Genomic DNA, 27055 nt, shown 5'->3' with positions numbered 1-27055 from the left:
TCAGTGTTTGACACACTGGAAGTAGTGGTGGTGTGTGGGAGAGTCATATTAGGTATCCTAATATTCTGGTGTAATTTTTCTCTTCTGTAGGAAGCCATGTAAAAATGGAGACTCTCTGGAATATATTTTTGGCTGTGGAAAGAGCCGATAGTGAATGTTGCTGCCAAGGAATATGAGATTGAATAACACTTAGGGAATAATGGCATTGATTAGCCTAGATGGTAGGGACAGGTTTGCAAACCCTTTAACTACAATGGTCATAGGCATTTGCCCTCGTTGCCCAGAGGTACTTCAGGTCTCATTTTCAGGGTCCTGAGATGTTCAGTCCTCTCCTAATCAGCCTATGTGCATTCAGCACTGGCTGCCCCTGAACAGCCTTGGAAAAGAAGATTTTGGCGAGAATATTAGAAACTGCCTACAGATTGCCTTACTTTAATATGCACTATTTACCAACAGAAGTATATTATAAAGTTTAATAAAACAGCCCAGGAACAAGCTCAGAGTGGTAATTGCTTTGTTGATTTAAGGCACAGTACTGTACGTGCAATGAAACATGGTTATTGTGCATATAAATGCTACTTAACTGTTTACCATTCTGAGTGCTTTCGTGCATCTCATCATTCTTAGCTATGAGAAATGTTTGCAGGAGGTGAGAGAGGAAAATTCAATCAAGGGGGAGCAGTGGGCCCACTGCAGTGTGGAACTGCGCTGGCTGGAGGTGTGACATTGCTCACGCGTAAAAGACCCAAGTTCAAGGCTAACATTTAGGCTTTCCATGGTTCCCAAGCTTGATTTGGTTTATGTATTTTTAAAACATGGGTGTAAAGTGAATTGGTGTAACATCCAGCTCAGGTATCACCAGTGGTACATATTCCACAGTTTGGGAACCCCTGGCTGTCTCATTTTGGTCCAGAGGGTGACTGGAAGCATGGAAAAAGTATCGCTCAACGCCTGTTTAGGGACTTTAGTGCTCTTGCTGAGTGGAAGCGTCATTCCAGCCTCGGAAGGAACTATCAGCGGGTACATGGTCTGTATGGCTGCATTCTTGCTGCTCCTGCAGGATAGTGTATAAATGGAGGGGAGAGGAAGGAAAGGAAAGTGGTGGCAATTGAAGAGGTGGGCGGGAACCCTTATTAGCCCACACTTAGGTTATCCTGAAATCTGAATGCTGGCCTCAGGGAAATGAGCCATTCCCCACATGTTGGTAGGGTCTGGTGTGGGAAGGAGGAATAACAAAAGGATGGATGTGTCCACAGCAGAATGGCCATGCAAACTCACTCTTTTCTCTGTGTGCTAAGATTGAAGAGTCTGTACGGAGCATGGTGATGCGCTATGGAAGCCGCCTTTGGAAACTCCGTGTCCTCCAAGCAGAGCTGAAAATTAACATTCGCTTGACACCAACTGGAAAGGCAATTCCCATCCGTCTCTTCCTGACCAATGAATCTGGCTATTACTTGGACATCAGCTTGTACAAGGAGGTGACGGACTCCAGGACAGCACAGGTACAGCTCCATGCAGGCATGGAACCGAGTACTACAGAATGTGGTCTTTGGGAGGGTTTTGGTTTGTTGATTTTTAAACCTGCTCCAAATACCCAAGTGATTTATTATTGTTTCAGTAAATAAAGAATTGTGATTCTAGAGAGAGGTAATAGGCATGTGGGTGTGCAAAACACATAAGTGTGTCATGCGAAGGTGTGCAGTCTAGCCATTTGCATACACCTTGCTTTGTTCATGCAAACACTTCTTTTGCCATTTGGAAAAGTCCTTTAGGATTAGAAAATATCATAGTTGTATATACTATTGGAACTATCCTGTAGAATTTAATAGAAAATTATATCCCTGCTATATGCTTTCGCAGGATGGTTCAAGAAATCCATAGAAAGGATTGCCTTCTCTTTTTAAATTCTGTAGGAACAATGAATAACTACCAGGGGCCCATGTGAAATTTCTGGAGAACCTTACTGTGGTCATATTTATTAAACTGGATAGGACTTTAACATGAGGGTTGTGTATGTACTATTCTTTGTGTACGGCTCACTCGTGTTCTACTAAGGCACTTAACTATTTATTAAAATGTGGATTTTGGAAATAATGAAAAATATGAAAATATAGAAATAAGTTTATATTCTGACTGCAATAACATCTCTACCATGCAGTAGAAGCAACAGAATGAATCCTTTGGACAGTGTCTGTGTCAAATACAATGCGCTGAGTCACCATTTTTCCTTTTTTCTAAATCTTTCCTGCAAGCTGCTTGGCCATGCAGTCTCTCCTGGTCTAGAGATCCTAGTATAGATAATGTCCACATGTTTTGAGTGGACCAGAGAAAAGAAGACGACGTTGTGGTAATCTGCAGTGGCTCAGCTTAAAATTTGAGTTTTGTTAGCCATTTGTCAATGTGACCTTTCCTTTTGCATTCTGTTTCTGGTGAGGTGGTCAGTAAAAAATTCCCCTAAGCCATGGATTTTCTTTTTAAAAATGTTACATTTACATATATGTGTATGGGGGAGGGCGGCGGGATCTTTCTGTAATGTTCACAGTATTTCATGGGTTTTTTTTTTTTTCAGGGTGAACTTAAATATGTTTCAGTCAAAGCATTCTAGGGACAGGAATGGCTTTAATTAACTTTCATTATAGATTTAAGGCAGGTCTGTTCTTGTAAAACTAAGATGGCATCCTGAGATGTTAGTGTTTTTGGTAAATGTTTGTTCTTAACTTTTCTTTTAGATAAAGGTAAAAAAAACATTCTTTTAGATTTACTTCTTATGTGGTTCTAAAGAGATCAAACTTAGATAGTGAAATCCAGCTCCCTTTTTTCAGCCCAAGTAGGAACTCTGGTTTAGGGCAAGATCACACCCAAACAAGTTTTCCTGTTTCATTATAACATCCGTGGCTTTTGCATCCTGAGAGGTTTGTTAGATGAGTTCAGAATCCTTTGCTGCATACAAGCAAGTGCACCTGATGCTTGGATACTATAATGATTGTAGTTATGTGGAAACCTAGCTAGATAATTCACCAGAGAAGCCAAAGATAAAGTCAAGAATGGAACCAGGTCTCCTGTGCTCTAACTGCCAGAAACACTACTGAAGGGACCAGTCCAACTCCCCTGAATCAACTAAAAGCCTCTCACTGACTTTAGTGGGAGTTGGATTAAGCCCTAAATACAGTAAAAGCCTCTTGATTACAGCACAGTGGTAGGCACTTGTTTTCCTGATTAAATAGCTCTCCTGCCAAAGAAGCAATTTTTTTAAACACAAAACCAAAGCAACCTCAAGAATGATGTAAAATATTAGTGACAGAAACCACAAAAATGAATACTATTTACTGAATTCCATCTCTATTTGAACTCTACCTCCCCCCACTTTCCCCCCGCCCAATCTTTTTAATCTTTATCCAGCAACTTCTGTATAAAGGAACTGGAGCTTGGAACATCAAATGTTATGATCATTCTGTTGAGAACAGCTTAATCATTTGGCTCCAGCCAAATGCGCCCCTATTAAGCAGGGCTTAGTCTAACGTTGTCCCAGTTAAGCAGCACTCATTGCAGCTCAGTATCTTTTAGCTGAAAGGGATTTTCATTTGGGATTTCCAATGGATCGATTCCTTTGGTGATGTCCCATCAGAATGGGCCCTCCTTATTAAGTGAGTCCTGACTGAGTGGACTATAAAGCACCATGAAGTATGGCAGTTGAAAACTCATGTCTCTGCTCTGGGAGTATATTTTAAACGTGTAATATCAAAACTTCAAGCCAAATGACATATGGCAAGTCTTTGAACTAGCTTCCACGATCAATCAGCAGAGATATGAATGGTGTTTAGCTGCTGTACTTACACTGTACTGTATTTATGCTGTTCAGTGACATAAATAATAGCGATCCTCTCATTGCTGTCATGGAATATTCTCATACTCAGTCCACATAGTCACACTGTCAGAGGAAATGCTGGTGAATGGTCAGTCTTCTCTGCATGCCGATTATGGCCAGGTACCCTTTCCTACCAGTGTGATATTGTTGTAATAAGTCAGTAATGTACAGAGTTGTACAGTAAAGGCCCAGCCCTGCTTGAATAGGGTAGTAATGGGTATTGGAACACGTCACTGTGAGATGTGTGGGTATTGCCATCTTTTGAGGGAACACAAGCAAGTCCATTCAAACTAGCATCTCCTGTTTGAAGCGCATTTAATGAAGTATGGATTCTGATGGGGACATCTCCCCTGAGCTGATCTGGCTGATGGACCTCAGGTTGCCTTTCTTTTATGCTGGTCATGTTTTCTGCTGCAGATTATGTTCCAGGCATACGGAGATAAACAGGGCCCACTTCATGGCATGCTGATCAACACCCCATATGTGACAAAAGATCTGCTCCAGTCCAAGAGATTCCAGGCACAATCTTTAGGGACGACGTATATCTATGACATCCCTGAGATGTTCCGGCAGGTAAATCTTCCTTGGCAGGTCTTATTGGAGTGTTTCTAGAGTTTTTTGTAGCAGCAAAGGGTGTCCTTGTTGCTCATCAAGGGAACCTAGTAGCTGGAGTTGTGAAACTCCACGCTGGAGCCATGAAATTGACAAGAAAGCCAGGCAGCTAGAGCCTGGCTGCCCCCAGCTCCCCACTCCCAGCTGGGCTGCTGCCTGGAGGGTCCCCGCTCAGAGAGGTGAGACACCCCAGGCAGCTGCTCCCAGCTGGGAGTGGGAGGAAGAGAAACCCAGGTGACTGCCGCCCTGCTCCCTACCCTGGCTCTCAGCCCCCAACACTGCCCCTCTTCAATCGATGGAAGTGCTCCTGGTGACACGCACAGTGCTGACAGGAGGATAGTGTGGATATCAGCCACTGCAATGATTATGGTGGTGTCTGTAAGCCGACCTAACGTAAGTTGACTTAGATTTGTAGTTTAGACATGTCCCAAGTTCGCGACGAATCAGATTAGATAATACAATGTGTTTGGCACGGCACCGATATGAATTACAGATACTATTAACCTTTCTGCTGTAGAAAAGGCCTAATGAGGTTGGTATATAGTAGAATCCATCACACTAAGTATTTCCTATGTGCTAGCTTGGATTCTATACCTGGCTTGTTGGGTTATCAAATCACAAAACTGTGGCTATTGTTACTTTCATTGAAATCATGGTTCAGGGTTTGAAATTTCCCCTAACTTGGGATCCAGTAAATAGTGTCAGCCAAATGCTGGTTATTGGGAGAGTTAATGGGTATAGAAGAAGTGTCTGTCTTTGATACTAAGTCATAACAGGTTACATAAAGTATACCAAGAGTCAATCTTAACAAAAACATCTCTCTTCACCTCTCTAGTCTCTGATTAAACTCTGGGATTCTATGAATGAATATGCATTGCTCCCACCACTGCCATTGCCTTCTGATATGCTAACGTATACTGAACTGGTACTGGATGATCAAGGTCAGCTGGTGCATATGAACAGGCTGCCAGGAGGAAATGAGGCAAGTTACTTTCTAAAACTACTTTTTCCCCCTTCTCATCAGCAATCCGTTGTGGTTAGAGTGGCTTTGAAAATTGTGGTGAAAATGTACCAATCCAGGCTCAAAAGCTACTTGTGCTCCTTTCATGGGTGAAATCTGTCTCTTGAAAAAGGGGTTTTCGTCTCATTGAAGATGAATACCTTCCGTACAATCGGAACTTTAACCTCCATAGTAAATTCTGGTTTAGTTTCAACTTTGTGCTAATGCTATATTTTTTTCCTTCATAATCAAAAGGTGTACCATTCAAGTATTTCTGGTAGCTAGAATTTATATTTCATTTTTTTTACAAAGCTAAATAGAAATATTTTTGTTCACTTAAAAAAAAAAAAAAAAAAAAAAAAAAAAAAGAGAGAGAGAGAACTAATTTTATATATGTTCTATTTAAACATTCCCCTGCAGTGTTTGGGTAATAAACTGGCAAAGTGTGTGCAACAGCCCCCTCTTGTGACTGGTCCTCTTGAGAGCCTAATGGAGTTACTCTCAGCTCAAGTCTGTGCTGTGATGTTGGAAGTCCAAACTCTGCTCATGACTCCTGGGGGCTGGTGGTGGTTAATTTTGCAACCCAGAGATTGCAGGGTTGAGCTAACTTGAAAGTGAAAATAACTAGTACAAAAGTGAAACTGACCAGTTCATTTTCATTGTCCAAATTAAGTGAAGTGCAAAAAGTAAACATCTCTCTTCAGCTATTTAAGTTTAAACAATCTAAGGTGGTAGTTGCATTCATTTTTTTATGATTGTTAAACTAACAGTATCCCTTTAACCAGATATGTAACCTTAAGACTGACAAGAGTCTCGTTCCTGTATCAAAACCATTGGGAGGAGATAGTAGGTTATTCCAACAAAGAAGTTCAATAGAGGTTTGCAGCAGTGTTTACTGCATCTCTCTTTATAAGCCCTTTGTCAGGGAAAGGCTTTGAATCTGAATTTTCGAGTCAAACCCAGTCAATAAATGGAGACCTAAAGAGGTTTTTTTCCTCTGCTGCTGGGAGTATAGGAATAATGGTTTCACTAATGTAATTAAAACCCCAAATGAGATTTTTTTCGTTAATTTTGGTTTTTTTGCTCAGAAGTCCACGGCTGCAGTGCTGTGCAGAGCCTCTTGCCATGATCTTTCTCTTTCTGTCTGCATTTCTCTCTGCTCTCGTTCTGTGTTTGAGCGGGTAGAGACGGGGGGAATAGCGAAGTCCCTGAGGAACAGAGTTCTGTTCTTGCTGAAATTACAAGCACAGAGCTGCCTGGGCATGAACATGTAGTGTTTACTCTGCCAGTATGAATACAAATAGTCTTATTATACGAGATTCTGTACGCAAAGACCAAAAAAAAATTAGTATTTTTTTTTAACACTTGAAAGACTTAGTTGTGCCTTGTGTGGAAACAAGTGACATAGCAGCGCAAAGAGCCCTGCGGCGGCTATGCAAATAATGCCCTGGTTAAAAACTCCGTCTGTATGATGCTGTTACACTATATGGTGAGTTGTTTGAAAATAAGGCAAGAATTCCAACAACCTGGAGGTGGTGTTTGGGGTGTTTATCCCCACCTTTTGCTGTCCATATGCTTTGAAGGTGATTGAGAATGGAAGTATGTGGCCAAATTCTGAGTCGTGTCTCGATGACTCCATTGAAATTCCACAAGAGAGTAGCCCAGTCCAGAATCTTCTGGTGCATGCTCTCTGTCTCAATTGAAGCAGACACAAAGAAACTGAAGGGCTCTGTTTCTCTCCTTTCCCAGAGAGGTTTGTGGCTAATACTCTGGGCAGCTTGTAAACTATGTCAGCCAAGCCAGTTCTTCAATAGATTAGTTACAGTAGGACAATGCACAGTGAAAATGAGGTTGGAGGTGTTAGTATCTTATTCTGTCACCAATAGCCAAGGGACACAGGGGACACACAGGGAATCTTCGCTGGAGAAGTGGCCAATGTAAGGAAGGGGTTTCAGCAGTCAGAAGTCTGAAGGACAGGTGACACGCGAGAGATGACGAGCTGTCGAACAGATGCATTCCTCTGTGCTGCATTCACTATATCAGGGAGAGCTGACTTTTAGGCTTTTACGGTTTAATTTGTTTTAGCTGAGGAAACAGATTTGTCACAAGCCTGCACTCAAGCTCCTCGCACCAAGGAAGATGGCAAGTGGGAGGGGAGGAGGGACAGTTAAGGTTTGATTCCTCGGCTTCATCTCTGGGATGGAAAAGGCAACCTGGATAAAACCAAGCTGACAGGCGTGTTTAAAAAGAAGAGGCAGTAAATAGATCCATGCTGCTTTTCTCACAAATAAGATGGGTCCCAGAGATGCTGCATATTTCTACCTACAAGTTATTCAGACCGTTATCTACCAGGAACAAAGGGTCCTTGCTGTCACCTGCCTTTGTGGGAGAAGCTTGTAGTTCTGGGTGTAGATAGGCATTGTCCAAGAGACATAGAAGAGAGGAAAATATAACATTTTAAACTGGTTCAGCTCCTTGTTTCAGACACATTTGAGAATTTGCCATCTTTTCACCAAATACATCTCATTTGTTCTCCAAACATGTCTGAGTGTATGTGAGAGGATATGTTAAGGTAAACACACTCTCCTTTAAAATGATAGTCGATGTGACTTGTTGCATAGTGAATCATGAATAGAAGGCAATGTGCCTAAAGGAGTGAGCACAAGATGGAAGTTAGACCTCTTAGGTCCTTATTGTTGGGCCCTTATCACCTGCATCTCACTTTCTTCACTGGTAAAATAGACCAGTACTGATGTAGCTCACAGTGTTGTGTGGATTAATTAGTTAAAATTTACAAAAACAAAAAAACCCAAACCCTAGATGCTGTAATTACTGTATCAATGCTAGGTGTTACGGTGATATGCTATAATGGTGAAAGAGAACACCCTTTTTTGGGGGAGGGGGGGTTCTGTTAACTCAGTGGCAAAGTGCGAGTTGAATTTAAAAGCTGGTTGAAATGAGTGAAAGTGGAGGGAGGATGAGGAATATTATTAGGGCCTGACATAAATTGCAATCTTTTTTTTTTCCCTTATAGAACCCCAGAAAATGTCTAAATAATGCTGTGAAGGTAAATTTTCCTCAGCCCCATAGCTGTACCAAACAGCTTTATTTGTTTTTTTTATGATGATCTTTTCAGAGGAGATTGGTAAACTTAAGAGATTGGTGATGGGAAAGAGTCTTTCTTCTCAAGTTAGTTCACAACCAAGCCATGTTGGCAATAACTGAAAGTCGCAACCATTGGATAACTGGTTTGGGAGATGTTTGGTGGTCTCAGACCAGATCTCAATGGACAGATAACTACATCACAAAAACCACCACCGTGTTTGATAGTAATTATGGCTCTTGCTGGCAGACTCAACAAACAGGCCAAGGACTTAATAGACTATGATGATGGAACTCCGCACTCATTCCTAGATGTCAGTCCTGCTGGCCTGGGGATGAGATGTTTTAGTAAGATAGCGTGGAGGAGGTTGCACTGCTACTGGCCAAGCTGTACCTGTTCTCTGGCTACACAGAAACTATTAATCTTCGGGGCTTTAAGACAGTGGTGTCTTTTTCAAGTCATTTTTCCATTCAGACAGAGTTCTGAGTGGCGTCCACTGACTCTTTGGATGACTTCTTGGAGAAGTGGACTTTGTCCAGTGTTTTCTTCTCAGTATCCCTTTCTCTGGATTCCTCATTTTGACCCTGTGACCTGCACCCCCATCCCTATTTGTTCATTTTTTCCTCAGTAATCAGTTAAGCTCTGGGTTTTGTGGCCCCTCCTAGCCTGAGAAGTATTTGCCTTTTGCTCTGCTAGGCTCCGCCCACCCTCCCAGGATTTAAATAGATTGGCACTGAATTCACAACAGCATAAAATTCAAAACTCTTTTGGAGCTAATTTGCTAATATAGGTTTGTTAGTGGCAGAAAATATATATGTAGGCGAGCTGAAGAAGGTCTAGCGTGTGGAGAATCAAGTCTTAGCAGCCAGCAATAATTCCATCACATTCCCTGGCAAATTGGAGGAAAGACTGTGACTGTCTATGAGACAAAAGTCACAAAAGGGAACATGTCAAAGACGAAGTGCCAGCTAGGTGGATGCTCAGGATGACTCAGAATCAGGCCCTAAAATGAATAGACACATAGCACTGAAATTTGTAAGTTTAAATAAAAGCATTGCATAATTGAAAAGAAAAAATACTGCATTGCAAAAATTTGCAAACAAAAACATCTCGGCTTGTTAAGGTTTTCAGTTAAATCGTTTAAAGTTCTGACAGTTCATGTTTGTTTACATTCCTCCACAACTTTTTTAAACTAACTCCTGTAAGTTTGTATCTTCACATTTGAAAAAAAAAATAAGTCGTCTGGACTGTTCAAAGTTCAGTGCAGCAAGGTGCTGAAGAGTTTGTACAGAGGGTGTTCTGGTGGGGAGGGTCCCTTTGGCAGCAGCTGGGGCTGGAGGTGCTCAGAACCTTGTACACTTGGAATACAGATTGATGCAGTCTTATGGAGAGCTTTCCATGTTTGGATTTAGGTGTATAGCTGACAGTGGCTCTCTTACAGAGTGTCTACCTTAGAAGTTGAACTGCCATGGCCGAGGCTGTAACATGACTCTCTCTAATATGGTTCTATAAGTATGTTGTCCCATTAGAACATGATGATTCTAGCTATGCTTCCATTGAGAGAACATTTAAAAATGTGTCTGTTTCATTGAGTAGCTTTTCTGAAAGTCTGGCCTATAGTTTAGAGTGGATAGTCCCTGGGGAGGCCTACCCCTTACCTTAGACCAGCAGTGCTGAAACTATCCAAAAAATTATCTGAAATCCCACCATTAAAAAAGTGATCATTTTTGTGGGCCATCAGGTCACTCTTCATACTGTTAGAGATTTTACTGCTCACTTTTAAATGGGGCATGCTTCTGTTTTGCTAAAGCATTTTATAAATTTTGACCCAAATTCACCACCACCCTCCGAGTCCGTGGAGTTGTGCCTCCTTATGACAGTGGTGAATTTGGCCCTCCAAGACAAGGAGATAATGGACGGAACTGGGACACCCCTGGCGCTGTCCCCCCTCCTCCTCTTTTCCAACTAGGTCACATGGAAATGTACATGGAAGACCGTGTCATTTTTCCCTGTTGACACTAGATGTCACAGTTCTTCCGTCCCAGTAACCTGAGTGTGAGGCAGAATCTCTGATTGAACATTTTTGGGAAGCATTTGCCAGCATCCTTTCCATTGCATGTGGGAAGATTTGGCCAGGTGTGTTACAGGACAGAACTAAGTAAAGGGCTGGAGGAAACCCTGTGCAGCAGCTCCAGGTGGTGTTTGGTGAAACAGAGGGATAGCTAATGAATTTCGTGCAGGGAAGGCTTAATAGTTAAACTATTTTTATGCTCTGTGGATTCTATTTTGTTGTTTTGCATTCCCCTCCCATATGACAAGGCTTAGGGTCTTAAAACCTCAGAGCTCGAACACGTATAGTAATCATGAAAGAACTTGGGTTGCATGATTACAAGGTCTGTAAAATAGCACAGGGTTGGAAGGGGGGGGGGAGGGAATAAGTTTGTCTGTTTGTGTTTCCGTTCATCCTCCCCCCATATTTGTTTTATGGCAGTGACTGCAATTCTGTGTGTTTCAGAACTCCGCCCCATGATAAGCCTTGGGAACGAGTCCTGTATAAAGGCTCTTGGAGACTGTAGACAGGGAACCTGGGCAACTCTTTCTGTTGTCCTCATTGGAAACCATTCTCATTCAGCTGTTCGTTAGGGGAGCCTCCTGCCACGGAATATTTTAGGCCCCATTGGCACTCTGATACCTGTTGATAATAGTGTAAGGACCAGAGTGGAACAGCTTATTTTTTGTTGAGAACTGTAGAACGCTGTTTTACTGAAAGAGGAGTTTCTCAAAATGTGGAGTGGGATGCATGAATTTGAAAGAACAAACTTCCTGACCTGGGTTCCTGAGCATTGGTGAAGGCAAATCTTTTTTTCTTTCCCTTTTTATATGCCTGGAACATTTAATGTGTTTGTAAATTAATAACGGGTGTGAAGAGTAGACCTATTTAGTGGGTCCTTTTTAAATCCATGTTAGGATTATCATGAATGGTGGGGCACATGCAGATGACACTGGAATATGGGATTTTGAGCACAAAACGGCACTGTTCAACAGCAGTTCATATGGTTAAAAGCAGATGCCTCATAGCAACTCAGATTGCCAAGGTCAGTTAATCCTCCATGCCGATCAATTACTTCAGCATGCTATTTCTCAGACATAGCTTCATAGACAACAATAACTTCTGTAACCCTCATTTTATAAAAGGGGCGTGTGTGTGTGAGAGAGAGAGTGCCAGTAGTTTAAGGTTTGCTGGTGGATTCTCTGCAGTTTGACGTCTTCAAACCAGTTTTGAGGATTTCAATAACTCAGTCCTGGATTAGGGGTTGTATAAAAGTGGATGGGTAGGGTTCTGTGGCCTGCCTTGTGCAGGAGGTCAGACTAGATGATCATATTGGTCCCTTCTGACCTATGAATCTATGAAAGCGTAGCATTCTAAACATCAGTTTTCAGATTCTTATAACCTACTGAAATGTATTTTTGAGCTGGAATGTCTCATATTTGGTCTTAGCCACAAGGTTAATTTTTGGAAAATCAATTCAGCCATTTTTGAGTTACCAGTATTGGAAAAACAGACTTTTTCCAATGGTTAAGATAAGTGTTTAGATGCTTTTATATAGTTAAGCACTACTCTGGACAACGCTTAATGCTATTCAAAAACACAGAAGAAAAATGTTTTTTTCCTATGCTGCCCTTCCTGTAAAGTTAGTTTTTTGCAAAGTTTTATACTTATACCTCATCTCCCACATTATATGTATTAATCCTCTCTCTCCTAAAAAAAAAAAAAAAAAAAGATAACGCCTACTACTGCTGACGTTTATTCTTTCGCTCAAGCAGTAGAAGTCTGTTCTATGGGCCAGAAGTTTCAGATGCTGTTGCTGACCCATGTAGGGGGTCATGGTTGCACCCAGTGCAATTTCTGTGGGTTATTTTCACCTTCAGTCTTTATTACTGAAAGAACAACACAACCCTGCCACATTCAGTATCCATCCGGTGCACTGAAGGCCTGTTCCAGCACCCACTGGAGACAATGGACACTGGTTCAGGCCCTGAATGAGGCAGAGGTTGCATGGGGAAAAAAGATCTGATGATGTAATTAAGAACTGCATCACAATATATCTGCATGAGGAGGAAGAATGAAGGTTGCATGGGTAACCTTTATTCTGGTATTTCCTAACTTTTGAGAGCTTGACTCTGAAATCTTTAAATTTCCTTTTTGGTATAGTTTTTGTGTGATGTAATATGTAATACACATCTGTACATGCACGTATAGATATGCATATAAAATGCACATATATACGTAGAATAGAATGGGAGATGAGATGTGATTTTGTGTAACCATGAAGACTCTAAGAGGGAAATGCTGTATATTAATTGTCAGCAAACTTTTTAAAAAACCATCAGCCCTGGTAGGGACATTTTCAGAGAGCCATGTCCAGGTTTCCAAATTTAAAAATAAATTAAGCATGGTAAAAAGTACATGTGATCGAACGTCATCCTTGTGCGGAGAGAAATAGAGTGAAATAACACGATTGTCATGGCTCAGAAAGGCCAGTGTTGATGAATAACAAGCTGTTTTAGTTTACATTAGATTTTGTGTCAACTACATTTTCTTGAGGAATTACTGAACATGGTAGAAAGGGTCTTGCGGCTTCCCCCCAGGGTCCCTACCATTTGCATCCGTGTCCCATCACTTCTTGTATCTGCTGTGCTACTGTGAGGGAGAATGGAATCATAGTTTCTTCCCGTTCCCTTTGGTATCTTCTTGTCAACAGCTCTGACTGCCACTGGCAGTCAATTTGTAACTGAATCAGTGTGTATATTACTGTTCACATTGATAGCACAATTAATGTTGAAGTCAATTTTGGTGTTAATTTTAGGTCATGATTAGTGTTGACACTGTGTGTCAAACTAATGACATTTTAGCATGAAAATGAACATTGGTTAATATCACGTTTTTACTATCTGCTAACAGTTACATTAAGCCAAGATCTCCTGGGAGAGGGTGTGTATAAAATTATATATCTAAAACATGTGCGTGTAATATATATGTGTAATGGTATTCTGGATTGCTGGTGTTACTCAGGGAGCAAATGACATCTAAGCACTGCATCCTAATCACAGTTCGGAACACCAGAAATAATGATCACTTCTGATCGGAGGCTGTGAATAATTCATCTGGTTTGATTTTCACGTTCTGTCCAGTGATACTTTTCAAACCAAATGTGTTTCTACAGAAGAATAATGGCCCCACTTCTTATGGAAATACTGTGGCACAAATCATTTCACCAACATAAAAACAGTTAAATAAGACGGTTCTTGTTTTTATTTTTTTTTCCCCCTCCTGCTCTCTCTCTCTCGCTTTCTTGTGCTGCGTGTGCTGGGGATCGAAGTGTGGCAAGACAAGTGCTTCCAAACTGCTGTGGCTGTTTTTTCAAGATCCTATTTTTAAACCACCACCCCTTGCCATCACCCCATGATGGTTCTGGCAGCACTCTTAGGTGATTAGCTCAGCCTGCCTAATTAACCTGTGAACTCTCCCTTTTTGGCTTGCCGCCGTTAAGTTAAAAACCACATTTTTTTTCTCTAAAATAGAAAGTGCTCCCCTCCTACCCATAAATTTAAACAGCATATGAGCCTTTCAAAGAAAAAAAATTCCTTGGCTGTGCCCTGTTTTTTATTACTAGCCAACTAACACTAATGACAGTATGTGTTGGGGAATCAAAAAGAGATGTGAAATAGTGTAGTGGCACATTTGTGTTTTTTTTTTTATAGCATATGTTTGCTTCTGACTTTTTTCATTATAAAACTATTTTCAAGAGTATATATAGTTACTTGGATATGAAAATTCATTGTACCCTAGTTAAATAACACTACAGCAATGGGGCAGAGAGAATTTTTAAGATAAGGATGTGCGTTACAGAGGCAGAATCCCAGGTTGGGAAGCAAATCCGGTGCTTCTGTTCTAAGTTGTATTGTATTGGTAGGAAGTTTTTTGAGTATGGAGGCTTCTATTCTAATATACAGAAATAATTGAGTTCGTCTTACATCCAGGGAGGCAGCATGATCTTGAGGATCGAGCATGGGACTGACAGTTAGGACTCTTGGTTGGAATCCAGCTCTGACACTGGCCCACTGAAAGAGCAGGAGCAAGACAAGTAATTCCTCTGTGCCTCAGTTTACCCATCTGTAAATGTGCAAAGCCCATTATGAGCCTGTCATAGTTTGCGTGATCCTATTTCCCTCTTTTGACTGGCTACCGGGAGGATTAAGGACCTAGTTTTACTGAAAGCAACAGAGCTGCTCCTGTAGCTTAAGTGGTTTTGTGCTTGTGTGTTGATGCTGAAGATTCCACGTTTCATCCCTGCTAATGACCTTAGTCTGGTGGTAGCCAGAGCAGCCGTCGTTTGTTACACTAGGGTAGATATCTGTGCAAAATATTAATATTTTGTGTGTCTTCTCTTGGAAGAAGTTTACAGTGCAATTTATGTGCCATTTTTAAGAAAATAAAATAAAAGGGAGTCTGGGCAAATGTCTCCCCAGAGTTAAAACTGGGATTCCTGCCTTATTTGCCGTGGAGATTGGCCTCAGAACTTTTTGCGAAGTGCCCACTTCAAGTTTCTAGTTATGACTTTTTAATGAGAAAATAAGGATTTTTTTTTCTGTCTGAAATACAATGGAGGATTGAACTGATCTGTGGCCAAACTTGTGTTTTATTAAACTACCTGTGAGAGGGATGCCCTCTTGGGCAGCCCACAGTGTCTTTGGGCTAATCCTGAAGTCCTTAACTCAGTGCTTACTCATTTTGATGCTGATGATTTATTATAAGTTTGCCCATCGTAAGTGCCAAATCCTGAGCTACTTAAATTCAGCCCGTGACCGCTCTCCTTGTAATTGTGAGGCCAGAAGGACAAAGATGATCAGTTGCAAGGTTTGGGGGTGGGGTGGTTGCTGCTGAAATTAAAAAGGGAAATGCTGTGGCTGCCTGGATTTATTTTTGATCAATAAGCTTACCCTTTGGGCTCCTGGTAAGTTGTCCATGTGATCCTTGCTGAGGCTCAGAGGTCTTTGGGGTGGTCAGCAGCTGCAGCGACTTGTTGTATAGCATTAAGGCTTTCCATTAATTTAGCAATAAGATTGGTATTTGAGCAAAACATCCAGCTGACCTTTTGGGGTTTATGCTCCTGTCTCTGCAACTGATGCATATCTCTTGGCTCTAAATACTCTGCAGTTTGAGGCTGAAACTTACCTGTACGTCAGCATATATTCAGAAACAACAACATAATTACCCACCTCCTGCCACCAGTGCCATATCATTTAAAATTAGAGTGAATGAAATGGCGCCCATAGGAAGGTGCACAGAAAGCTCCAACGTTCTGTTCAACAGCAATCCCAACTATTGAAAGGGAGGAGAAGGGAAAGGAGCTGTCAAATAATTCTGATGTTTTTGGATAGCTGCCTGCATTTTCTCCAATCATCCTTTGATTAATTTCTCTGTCGGGTTTTTTTTGAACGAAACTATTACAGTGGATCTTATTGCAGACGTTGATTGGATCTTGTCTGTGTATTGTGCCCATTTTGATTTGCATTAAACAGCACATATCTGTCTGCTGCTTCCCCCCCCACCCATCCCACCTCCCTTCTAGTTCATAATGCTCAGAATCCCAAGTATCAGCAATGAGAGCTTCACCCATACTGATTGCAAAGGATGTGCAATCAGCTTGAGGAATGTGTACTCAGCTTGTGATCCTTGGGCCAGCCGAGACTGGGTGAAGCACGCGGCTTTCAGGGCTAGGCTGCTATTTAGATCTGTTAATGGCGCTCCTTGATGGCCCGCTCCCCCGTGCGATCATACACAGAGGCTAAGAAGCGAGAGAGATGCAGGCTCCAGAAGTTGCTCATCTCCATTAGGCAGGACCCGGAGAGATCATCTGGTGATTTAAAAAAAAAAAGAAAAATACTCAATAAAAACACATTACTTATACAGATGAGCTTGAAAAATCTGACTGAAGGCGAAAGAGGCTGCAGCGGTGTCTGTGGAAAGCAAGGGGACAGAGACACTGAAATGCAGGAGAAGGGTGGAAAACAAAAGTAGAGATAGTTGAGAAATAAAGGGATTAGAGCAGAGAGGCTACGAGAGATGGAAAGGAGCAGATGAGTGTTATAGGCCAGGAGTCATTCTGAAATGTGATTGACTGGGTGGCCCTGAAGAGATGGCAGGGACTCCTGAAAACAAACCACACTGAAACAGAATGCTTTAACTAACCCCATGTCCTCTGTGACACAGAATAAGCTCAGCAAGAAGAGAGAAGGATCTTGTAGGACGTGTCTCGAAGCGGTGGTAAATCCCTGAATGGATTGCCTAGAATTGATGTTAAAGGGAGAAACGGTGCTATGAATGTCTTGGGTGGGAAAAATGCAGCGACACGAGGAAATGTGTTCCAGTGGCTGTGGTGGCAAGTTGAGGACTGGTTTTGCAGTCCTTACTCTCAGTGAAGAATGCAGATTGGGAACCTTATTGAGATCGTGTATCACAGTGCTGTACTTTGTGGGTCCTCGCATACCATGCACGATTTTGAATCAAGTGAGCATGGAGGCAGAAATCTATCTATTAGCATTGGAATATTTATATTTGAAACTTCCCCCCCCCCTTTGTGTGACCACAGATTGGCATGGTGGCTTGGAAAATTACCCTCAAGAGCCCCGAGTGCCCAGATGGCCGTGATATCATAGTCATTGGCAATGACATTACGTACCGAATAGGGTCCTTTGGGCCCCAAGAAGACCTGCTGTTCGTTAGGGTTTCTGAACTTGCTCGAACAGAGGGTATCCCACGAATTTATGTGGCTGCCAACAGTGGAGCGAGGATTGGTTTGGCTGAGGAGATTCGTCACATGTTTCATGTTGCCTGGGAAGATCCCGATGACCCTTATAAAGTAAGTAGACGCTCGATCTCGGAGGCAGTGTGCAGTAGCAGAACTATGGGATGTACCACAGGCTAGTCTTAGATTTACAGTAGCCAGTCTGTCTTCACAGAGGTGAGCTAAAGCTCTGCCAGACATTTAGGCCTAAAATTAGCCTTGGTACTGGCTCACTAATTAGCAGAGTTACACCAAGGAGGAATTCAGACCTGATTTTCAGAGGTTCTGGGCATCCTTGACCTCCGCTGGAGCTGCAGGTGCTGAAAACCCCCTATTACCACCCCTTCTGGGTAAATACCTCTCTTGGAAAGGTTTCTTTTTTGGGGGTGGGTCACAGGAGGAATTCATTGATGAGAATGAGTAAAACTAATTATTTGTCCCCATAGGGTTATAAATACTTGTACCTAACTCCTCAAGATTATAAGAAAGTCAGTGCCCTGAACTCAGTTCATTGTGAGCATGTGGAGGATGAAGGAGAATCCAGGTAAACTGCTGGGTCTAATCCTGCTTCACCTTAAATATGAGGGACACCTGTCACTTCCTTGTCTGTTTTCTCTTGTCAGTCACCAGGACATTCTATAGTGCCCAGTCTCATAACACATTTTGTCCCATTATTACATATGGATTGTAGAGCTAGAACAGGATAAAATATTGTATCGTGAAACATCTTGAAATGCCCTATCAAATGTAGCGGACCAAATATTTGTATTGCACTAGTGCCTAGGAGCCCCTAGCGTGGAGCAGGGCCCCAGTGTGCTAGGCCCTGTATAAACACAAAACACAGAGATGATCCTGCCCCCAAAGAGTTTACAGTCTGAGTAAGGGAAGTGTCGTCTTGGTTGGAAACACATAGTAGTGACAAGAGAACCTGTTCAAGTGAATTGTTAACCCATTTTCATTCTGTGCCATGGGGTGCAGCTGCAGAACTGTCCTTTCCAAAAGGTTCAATTTCCCACATGCACATCTATTCTAGATAGCACCTACCCCATTCCCTTCATTCCTTGCCCCTTTCCCCACAATCAGCTAGATCTCCTAATCTGCAGAGACAACCAAGGAACATTTCTCATTGGAGCTGACTTCAGTGTTGCCCCATATGTTTGTCAGTAACCTGTGCAGCTCAGTCAGCATTTCTTCCCTATGGTGCTGCTTTGGCTGTCAGTCTGTAGGCCGATTCCTTGGTGTTCAGCAAGGCTGTGGGTTGAGCTGGTATATAAATCCTGGCCAGTTTCTGCACACTACTGTTTGCAGCCTTATTGGTATTTAGTCACTTTCCACATTCTTAGCAGTGAATTGGTTTGGCAAATGATTGGATCTTGTGTCTCAAAGTCTGTATGTCTCCGCGCAGGTATAAGATAACTGATATTATTGGGAAGGAAGAAGGACTTGGAGTGGAGAACCTCCGAGGCTCTGGGATGATTGCAGGAGAATCATCATTAGCCTATGAGGATATTATCACCATCAACCTGGTAATCCCCCAACTGCTTTTTCTTCTTGCAACTTCATCTCCTATTTCAGCTGAAAATTTGACAGTGGAGTTCAGAATGTACATCTAGGGTCAGACCAACCGCTGGTGTAAATTGGCATAGTCCCATGGATTTAGTGGAGCTATACCAATTAACAGCAGCAGAGGATCTGGCTGCTAAAATGTTTTCTTTCTGAAACAGCGAGGTGCATTTCCGAGTACGTTTTTAAATGCATTTGATAAGCGAAGCAGCTCTAGTTTGACTTAGTGGTCTGTTCAGTTAACAAGCTATTGCTTTTTTATTTTGTTTTGTTTTACAAAACACATTCATCATTCATTTTTGAATGAAATCTTAGTGCAGAACTGTGCTCCAGAACCTAAGGGGTGGATTCTGTGGCCACAGAATATACAGGGGCCTGGAGTAAACACATCAGACTGCCTAGGTCGATGCATTTTTGGAGGTACGATAGGATATGATGCAAATGTGATTTGTATTTGTAGGTAACATGTCGGGCAATTGGAATTGGGGCCTATCTTGTCCGGCTAGGACAGAGGACTATCCAAGTAGAGAACTCTCATATAATCCTGACTGGAGCTGGAGCCCTCAACAAAGTAAGTTCAGTGCATCAGAATTCAGTTTTGATCATGCTCTTTGGTGTGGACTGTGTGAAATGAATGTGTGCTTCTGGGGGACGAGCCTCTTCTCACACAACCCACCCCCACTGCAATTGGCATGGTTTGGCCCATTTGTTGTCTGCAGAAAAGTCACTGACTGTATGGATCAGGGAGACTGAATTCCCTTCTCAGTCCTATGGACAGTGCCTGCAGTCCAGGGCTGAGTCATGAGGCAGTATGTGGGATGCTTGCATTACTGCTTCCTGTGCTGCACCTGTTTTGTGGCTAGAGTAGTTCAATCTCCAGGAGTGTCACTTTTGCACCTAAATTCACTTAAAGAAAATAAAATTGAATGTGATTTTTAGGACTGATGCTGTATTTGGGCTGAGAGAATGTGTCCTTTCCAAACCATAATCTTCTACAATGTTGCCATTGTCTGCTTGAATCCAGTCCATATTTTCCATAGACAGCATTCTGCTACATGGCAGTTCCTGTTTGGGGTGTGCTCTAGCTCAGGTTTTCTCTCTCTCTGTCTTGTGAGTCTGTTCTTGGCTGCTGTCTGTGTGCGCACAGTGGGCAGAATGTTGAAACTGAACAGATGTGTCTAAAATGCGTTCCCCCAATAGGGCTGAGGAAATGTAATAGTTAGGGGTTTGCAAACCTCTCCAGTTCTTTCTGTTCATAAAATTAGTCCATTTGAGCAATTTTTTGTTTAATTGAAATCCATGATGATTTTTTACAAGGATGACCCAGTTAAAAAAATTCAGACATAATGTAACCAGTGACTATGATGGTCAAACGGATACTGACCCATATAGAAAGGCTTTATACTCAGTCTTCCATTGACTTCAATGGGGTTCATGTTAGGTTGCCCATCATGTTCTAGCTCAAGGGTAGGCAATCTATGGCACACTTGCCAAAGGTGGCACGCGTGCTTATTTTCAATGGCACTCCCACTGGCCGGATCCTGGCCACCAGTCCAGGGGGCTCTGCATTTTAATTTAATTATAAATGAAGCTTCTTAAACATTTTAAAAACCTTGTTTACTTTATATACAACAATAGTTTAGTTATATATTATAGACTTATAGAAAGAGACCTTCTAAAAATGTTAAAATGTATTACCGGCGTGCGAAACCTTAAATTAGAGTGAATAAATGAAGACTTGGCACAGCACTTCTGAAAGGTTGCCAACCACTGTTCTAGCTGAAGAAAAGCCTATGTTGTATAACTGATACATTAGGTACTTCCCAAAGGTACATTAGAGGAAGGTCATGAGAATCTGACTCCCTTAATCAATAGGGCCCAGTCATGGAGGAGCAGGTGAACCCTTTGTGACGTTGCACTCTATATGATTTTAGAAAAATATGCTAATGAGTGTGAATATACTGTAATTGGAATATGCTTCATGCAAAAGGTCTCTTGTACAAATTACAAATCTTATCTACTGAATGTGTTCATCCTATTTATGACTGTATCGTTCTTGTACCTGAAACTAGAAATATGAAATATAACTCTGAGGGCCTATTGTAATTATGCAAAGTGTGGGCCATTGGTTTGGAATCTTGATGGCTCCCATTAACCTGGACAATTGACTGTAGATGGCTCTGTTTTACTTGTAAGTCTTCCTGTAAGTATACCTGTGTGCTGGCAAGTGGGTAATGACATGTTACAGTGACATGGAGCTGTAATCCGGGCGTGGGGAGTTAACAGCAGGCCTTTGGCTTGTACCTGCCTCAGTGGCCAACCACAACACCAGAGTCTAGCCCTTTCTTTCAAGAGCCAGGTGCAGTGTAAAGGGGGGTGGAGGGGACCCAGGCCCACCCGCTACGCTGAGTCCTGACCCAGGGACCCTCTAGTGGCAGCCTCTGTCTACCCTCCTTCGCTCCCCTCATGTCCACCTATTTTCCTTGGGCTACTTCTCCTTTGGCCCTGTGCACCTTCTTAACCCTTTTTAGCAGGGGCTGCAGCCTGGCAAGTAACTGGGTTGGAGCTCTCCTCTGCTCCCCCAGAACCTGCCCGGCACTGCTCTGTCCAAGGTGCTACCTCCTTACCTCAGGAGCCAGTCCTCCTCCCTTACTAGTCAGGGAGTGATTCCCTTCTGCCCTGTTCGGCAGCCTTTATATAAGACCTAGCCCAGCCCTGATTGGCTACCTCTCCCTTTGCCCTGATTGGCTCTCTACAGGCCTTTGCTGATTGGCTGCTGGCCTGCACAGCCTCTCTGGCCTGTTCCAGCTGTTCTTCTCAGGGGTGAGGCAGCCGCCCCACCACAGGGTGGTAATCATGAGAAATCCCCTAGCTACCACCTGGCTTGTGTTTCTTCCCAAGAGATGATTTTCCCTCCCTGCTGCCCCAGCTCCATTAATATCATAACCCCAACTCCCAGCCCATAACCCAGCATGAGCCATGGCTGCTCTGCCGTTGTTCCTCCCATTGAGGGCTTTGTTTGCATGGATGTGAGGATTGTGCAAGCCTGAGTGTGTCTCTCCATTGTACAGCTTCGAGTCTGGATGCTCTACAGCGCCTGGGGTGGATGCACTTGAGCACAAGCAGCATTTCAGTGTGTCAAGGCATGTCTGGCAAAGAATGGCAACTGAAAGGAAAATAGGCTCTCATTGGATAATTTGGCTCTGCAGAGAATTAAGCAGTGTTCCTGTCACCTCTGGGACACCCAGCCTGAGCAAGCCCTTATTCAGGCACACCAGTGTAGGAGCGAGGGGCGTTTTAAGATCCCTTTTAAAAAAAAAAAAAAAAAAAAAAAAAAAAAGCAAATTTGGTGCTCGCTGAAGTGGCATATGGTGCCTGGTTCTAGCATTTGATGCAGGCTGGTGCTGTGCAAACTGCCCCAAGTGACACTGCCAATGCACTTAGCCCTCATCATCTGTTCTAGTCTATCTAGGTTCTTATACTGCACCCATCACCATGTTATCTGAACACTTGGTAGTTAAGTGTCTCCTTATTACTCCACTCCAGTGGGTCCTGCCAGCTCTGACAGTAATAAAGGTGTACCTGAAACTAAACCATCTATCTGAACACTCCTGGCTTTTGGGAGGCTTGGATGCTAGACTCACATCTGAATTTGGTGCAGTGTGACTCCCTGATAACCATGAGCCTATTCTCCCATCTCTGCTGTTCCAGTCATGGGCCTCTTGAACAGGGACAGCTGTGTGTGTGAGCTACATGGGATGTGGATAAATGTCCACTGGGGCTTAAACTGAGATGACCAAACCCATTCCACTTGAGATTTTAAGCAGGGTTTGAACTAAAGAGTCAAAGGCTAATTCTCTTAAATCACTGTGCCACCAGAGCAGTGGCTGTTTCAGATTTATGCTCAGTATCCCACTTCTTATGAGCAGAAGAGAGAAACAGTTTGCCCTTGAATTCCAGAGGGAGAATTTATTTGAATTTTCCTTTGGCTGATAGGCCGTGCATCCATTAGCCAGGGACTGATTAAACAGTATCTTCTCTTGTAGCAGTGGAGAAGCTACTTTGTGGCATGAAGTATCCTGTTTGTTTTTATCTTTACTTACATAAAACTCTAGAAGGATATTTATATCAGTTTTAGTTTTGCCTGTCAGTGATAAGCAAATGAGACTTACTGATGCTGCTTATGTGTGATGGCTGGATTGAGGAGTGCCCTCTGGAGCAAAAACAAAGCATTTCCTTATGAGAATTACAATAAAAGATTTACATTATCCCTTGCTGCAGTCGGGAGAGCTACTGATTAAGGAATTGAAATGCTCACATATATTGGTGACTGACACTAAGATAAGAACCTAGATAGATTAAAAAGATACTGCTTCTTTGCATTACAGCTGGGAGTGAATTTTCCAACATAGTCAAATGTAAGTAATTCTTTGTCTTTTTGCTATCAACTATCAGCCACGTATTCCTGGAGATTTGGGACAAAATTTGTAGTACTAACTTACATGCTAGTGTTTTTGTTGGTGATGCTGGAGATAAGTTACTTATATGCACTTGTGTACACACACACACACACACACACACACACACACACACACACACACACACACACACACACACACACACACACACACACACACACACACACACACACACACTTACTTTTCAAAATGTCTTCTTCCTCTCCTGACTCTAAATGTTCACTTTGCTTCTTGGGTAATAAGCTGCATATGGAGATTCCCATAGACATGGAAGTGTCTTGGCTTCCAGAGAAGCAGTATTTGTGTCTGGAAAGTTGTTTCATTTGATTCTTGCTACAAAATGCTAGGATCTTTTTCATTAAAAAAAATTGTGAAAAATAAAACACTCTACCTTTTCTGTTGCTGATCTTGTTCGTTTTAATTAGATAGAGCCAGCCCCAGGGGTTGGGTGTAGAGGGAAAGGTCTAGCTGCCAAAAGCAGGCTGCAGCCTATAACTTAGACAATGGGCTGAAATACATTATCATTTTTAGCTGAAGGGAATGATCAGTTCTGGAGGTTATCTAATCACGTGCTGGCTGCTTTGCTATGTCCGTATCAGTGCTCTGTAAGTATGGAGTCAAATCACCATAAGACACCAGATTTCGTGCAGATTCATTAAGGATGCTATCAACCTCTTCGCCTACCAGATGTGAAAAGGAAACTGTACCACAGCTTATCATCGTCTCTCTCTTCCCCCTGCCCCCGCATCATGATGAATCTGTCTTTGTTTACAGCCCAGACTCATGTGCATATGAAACATATGACGGTATAGATTGGGAAGGATGCTATGTGTGGGGGTACCAGGGCCATGTCTTTTCTGTACCCCCTTTTGTTTTCCCCATCAGCAGGCAGTGGGGAGGTGGAAATGACATTTTATTCTGTGTGTGTGTGTGTTTTGAGCCCATTGACCCCCCTGAAAATTGAAATAATGATAATGCGCATCTCCTGACTGCATCAAAGTATCAGCACATCAAAAGCTAGGAGGCATGAAATGCAAATGATAAAGTGAAAGCAGATGGATTGTGCATGATCGCCTGATGCCCAATGAATTTTAAAAGGTGCCAGTTCACATGGGGAGAAGGGCTGAAATAAACACGTTATCCCTGCAATTTTTTTTTTGTTCTTGCCGCTCACTCCTGACAATATTTTTTCACACTTCAGCGAGCACCCACTCCATCTCTCTCTCTCTCTCTCTCTCTCTCTCCTTCTTTCTCTGTCTACCTCGCTCACGTCTCGGGTCATGTCGCTGCAGCTCCAGTGGAAATAATAAGATATAAACCACGAGGTTGTTATTTGCATAGAAATAGCATGGAGCCCCAGGCAGCATGGGAGAAGGACACAGAGATCATTTGTCTAAAATTTTAATGAAAACTTTTGCTGAGGCAGATTTTTTTTTAAACTTTTCCTTCCTCCCAACTATCCCTCCCCCCCACCTTCCTTTCCTCGTCACTGGCCTAACATGGTGCGATTTCAAATGAGATAGATAGCATGCTGTCTGTCGTACTGGTGGAATGCAGTAACATGTAAATTTCAATTTGTTTCCCTTTTAATAGCAGTAAGGCTGAAGAGCCTTGCACTCCTAATTTAATGCATTGCATACCTGGCTCAAGCCTTTATAACTGCCCCCCATTTCAGTGCACACCTGATGTTCCCAATCCTTAGCTGACCTGTTTATAATTAGTTTGCATCTCTGTGTTTTTGTTTTTCTTCTAATGGGATTCTCAGCATTTTGACTGTACATCACTGTTTACATTAACGAAACAGTGAGGTCTTAGCTATGGAATTTAGTTCAGAAGGGGTGTGTGTGTTAATAAAGACTAAGCTGGGGTTTGAGAATTGGGCTGAGACTTTCAAAAAGTGACTAGTGATTTGAAATGCCTCAGTTAATGGAGTGCATGCCTTGGGACACCTTAAGGGGCACTGATTTTCACTGGAGGGTGCTCAGTGTTTTCTGAAACCTTTGGTTTCTAGAAGCCATGGCAATGGGGACTAGGAGTAAAGAGTCAATTGGGCAGAAATGTGAACAGGTGTACTGAATTATACAACATCCAGGGTGGGAACATTAGCAACTGCCATAATGCATCACACCAATGATCCATGTAATCCAGGATCCCATCTCCCACCAGAGTCAGTACCCAATAGTAGAGAACTGTGGAATAATCTGCCTGTAGAGAAAGTTTCTTCCGGACTCCCATCACTTAGAGGTTCGTTTGTGACCTGAAGCCTGAGAGACGTATATCCCTTTCAGAGATGAGAATAAAAAGATTAGAACTTTGGGCTCGCTCTCTCTATATATACATTTAATCTTTTTTTTTTTTTAAAAACCATTGACTTTTTTGCTGAAAGCTAGACCTGTGTGAACTGTAGCCCTTTAACATGAGAGGAAGGGGCGATGTTCATGTCAACTTGACTTGCTTCTGATCTGTGTGACGTCTGCTCCACAACTTACCTGAGCTGGGAATCTGGCCTTTAAATTCTATTTCTAGTTCTGCCACTGATTCACAGTGTGACCCCAGGGAAATCGGAATGTTTGCGTAGTAGTGGTCACAAAACCAGAGGGTCTTTTGAAAGCAAACATTTTAAAACAACTCAGGGTTCTCCGGGAATATTTGCAACGGCAGACTGTTTAGTGGGCAGATGATACCTTGACATGGATGTCTCGTGCTTGAAGTGGTCAGTGCCTGGTAACGTACTGCATGCTCACAGCTACCATAGAGTGAATCATTACTCTGTGGCTGGTTAGGTTGTTGTAGTCATCACATGATTTTTTTTTTTTTAAACTGTCTTTGGTCCAGGCTTCCTAGGTTGTTTCCTTCCATGACTAGCATTTCTCCTTCCAAGAAGGGAGGATGGAATGACAGTGCTCTGCTCTATATATCCTTACAAATAACATAAGTTCTAGGAGTCCCCTTGTTACAAACAGTGGCTAAAACGCGCCTCCCTGCCCTCAAAGGTGCACCTCTTCCTTTTGAAGTTCTTTGCTTGTCTGTTTCCCTTCTTGTATTTGCTTATACCAGACCTATCCCAATCAGAGAGGGCAGTAGATGGCCCTAAGAGGGAAGCAAAGAAACCACAAGACCTTTTTCCAAAGAAAAATGCTCCTTTTACTCTGAGGCATGTTGCTGCTTTTTTCCTGAGCCTTGAAAACAAGAGTGCAGAGAAACCTTAGCACAGTCTTCCCTGGAACTCATAATAAATGCTGAACTTGACTAATAATGAACATTGCAAAAGCACCACACTGCACATTTCAGCCCATTGAGGGCCCCAGAATTGAAATAACAGAAGGATGGGAGAATTGCTGGTCTCAAATGCAGTGATTGGCAGAGCAGTGTGGGGGAGTCTTGAGAATGCCTGCTTGGGCTGGTGTAACCCATTCCCTGAATTCACTCAATTAAAATAAATAATCAACTTGAATTGCTGAAACTGAAGTAAGTTCTGATCACATACAAAAGATAAGGGAGAGTAGAAAAAAATGGCCTCTTATTCTGCAATTTTATTACATGCTTTCAATGATGTTTAGGTTAGTCCCTAAATTATGGTATAGT

At 42.4% G+C, this 27055-nt stretch overlaps 1 protein-coding gene across 6 annotated transcripts in view; it reads left to right on the top strand.

Moving 5' to 3' along the window:
* Positions 1-27055, top strand: part of ACACA (acetyl-CoA carboxylase alpha) — a 217350-nt gene that overhangs the window by 120836 nt on the left and 69459 nt on the right. For all 6 annotated transcript variants that reach the window (XM_030536766.1, XM_030536765.1, XM_030536763.1 and 3 more), the window contains 7 exons: positions 1299-1502; positions 4283-4438; positions 5313-5459; positions 17235-17504; positions 17876-17973; positions 18835-18955; positions 19453-19563. In XM_030536766.1, coding sequence (XP_030392626.1) covers positions 1299-1502; positions 4283-4438; positions 5313-5459; positions 17235-17504; positions 17876-17973; positions 18835-18955; positions 19453-19563 — 1107 coding nt within the window. The remainder of the gene's footprint in view (positions 1-1298; positions 1503-4282; positions 4439-5312; positions 5460-17234; positions 17505-17875; positions 17974-18834; positions 18956-19452; positions 19564-27055) is intronic.

This window comes from Gopherus evgoodei, chromosome 17 (assembly GCF_007399415.2).
Source record: "Gopherus evgoodei ecotype Sinaloan lineage chromosome 17, rGopEvg1_v1.p, whole genome shotgun sequence".
NCBI classification, from domain to species: Eukaryota; Metazoa; Chordata; order Testudines; family Testudinidae; genus Gopherus; species Gopherus evgoodei.
This window is presented reverse-complemented; position numbering and strand designations above follow the sequence as displayed.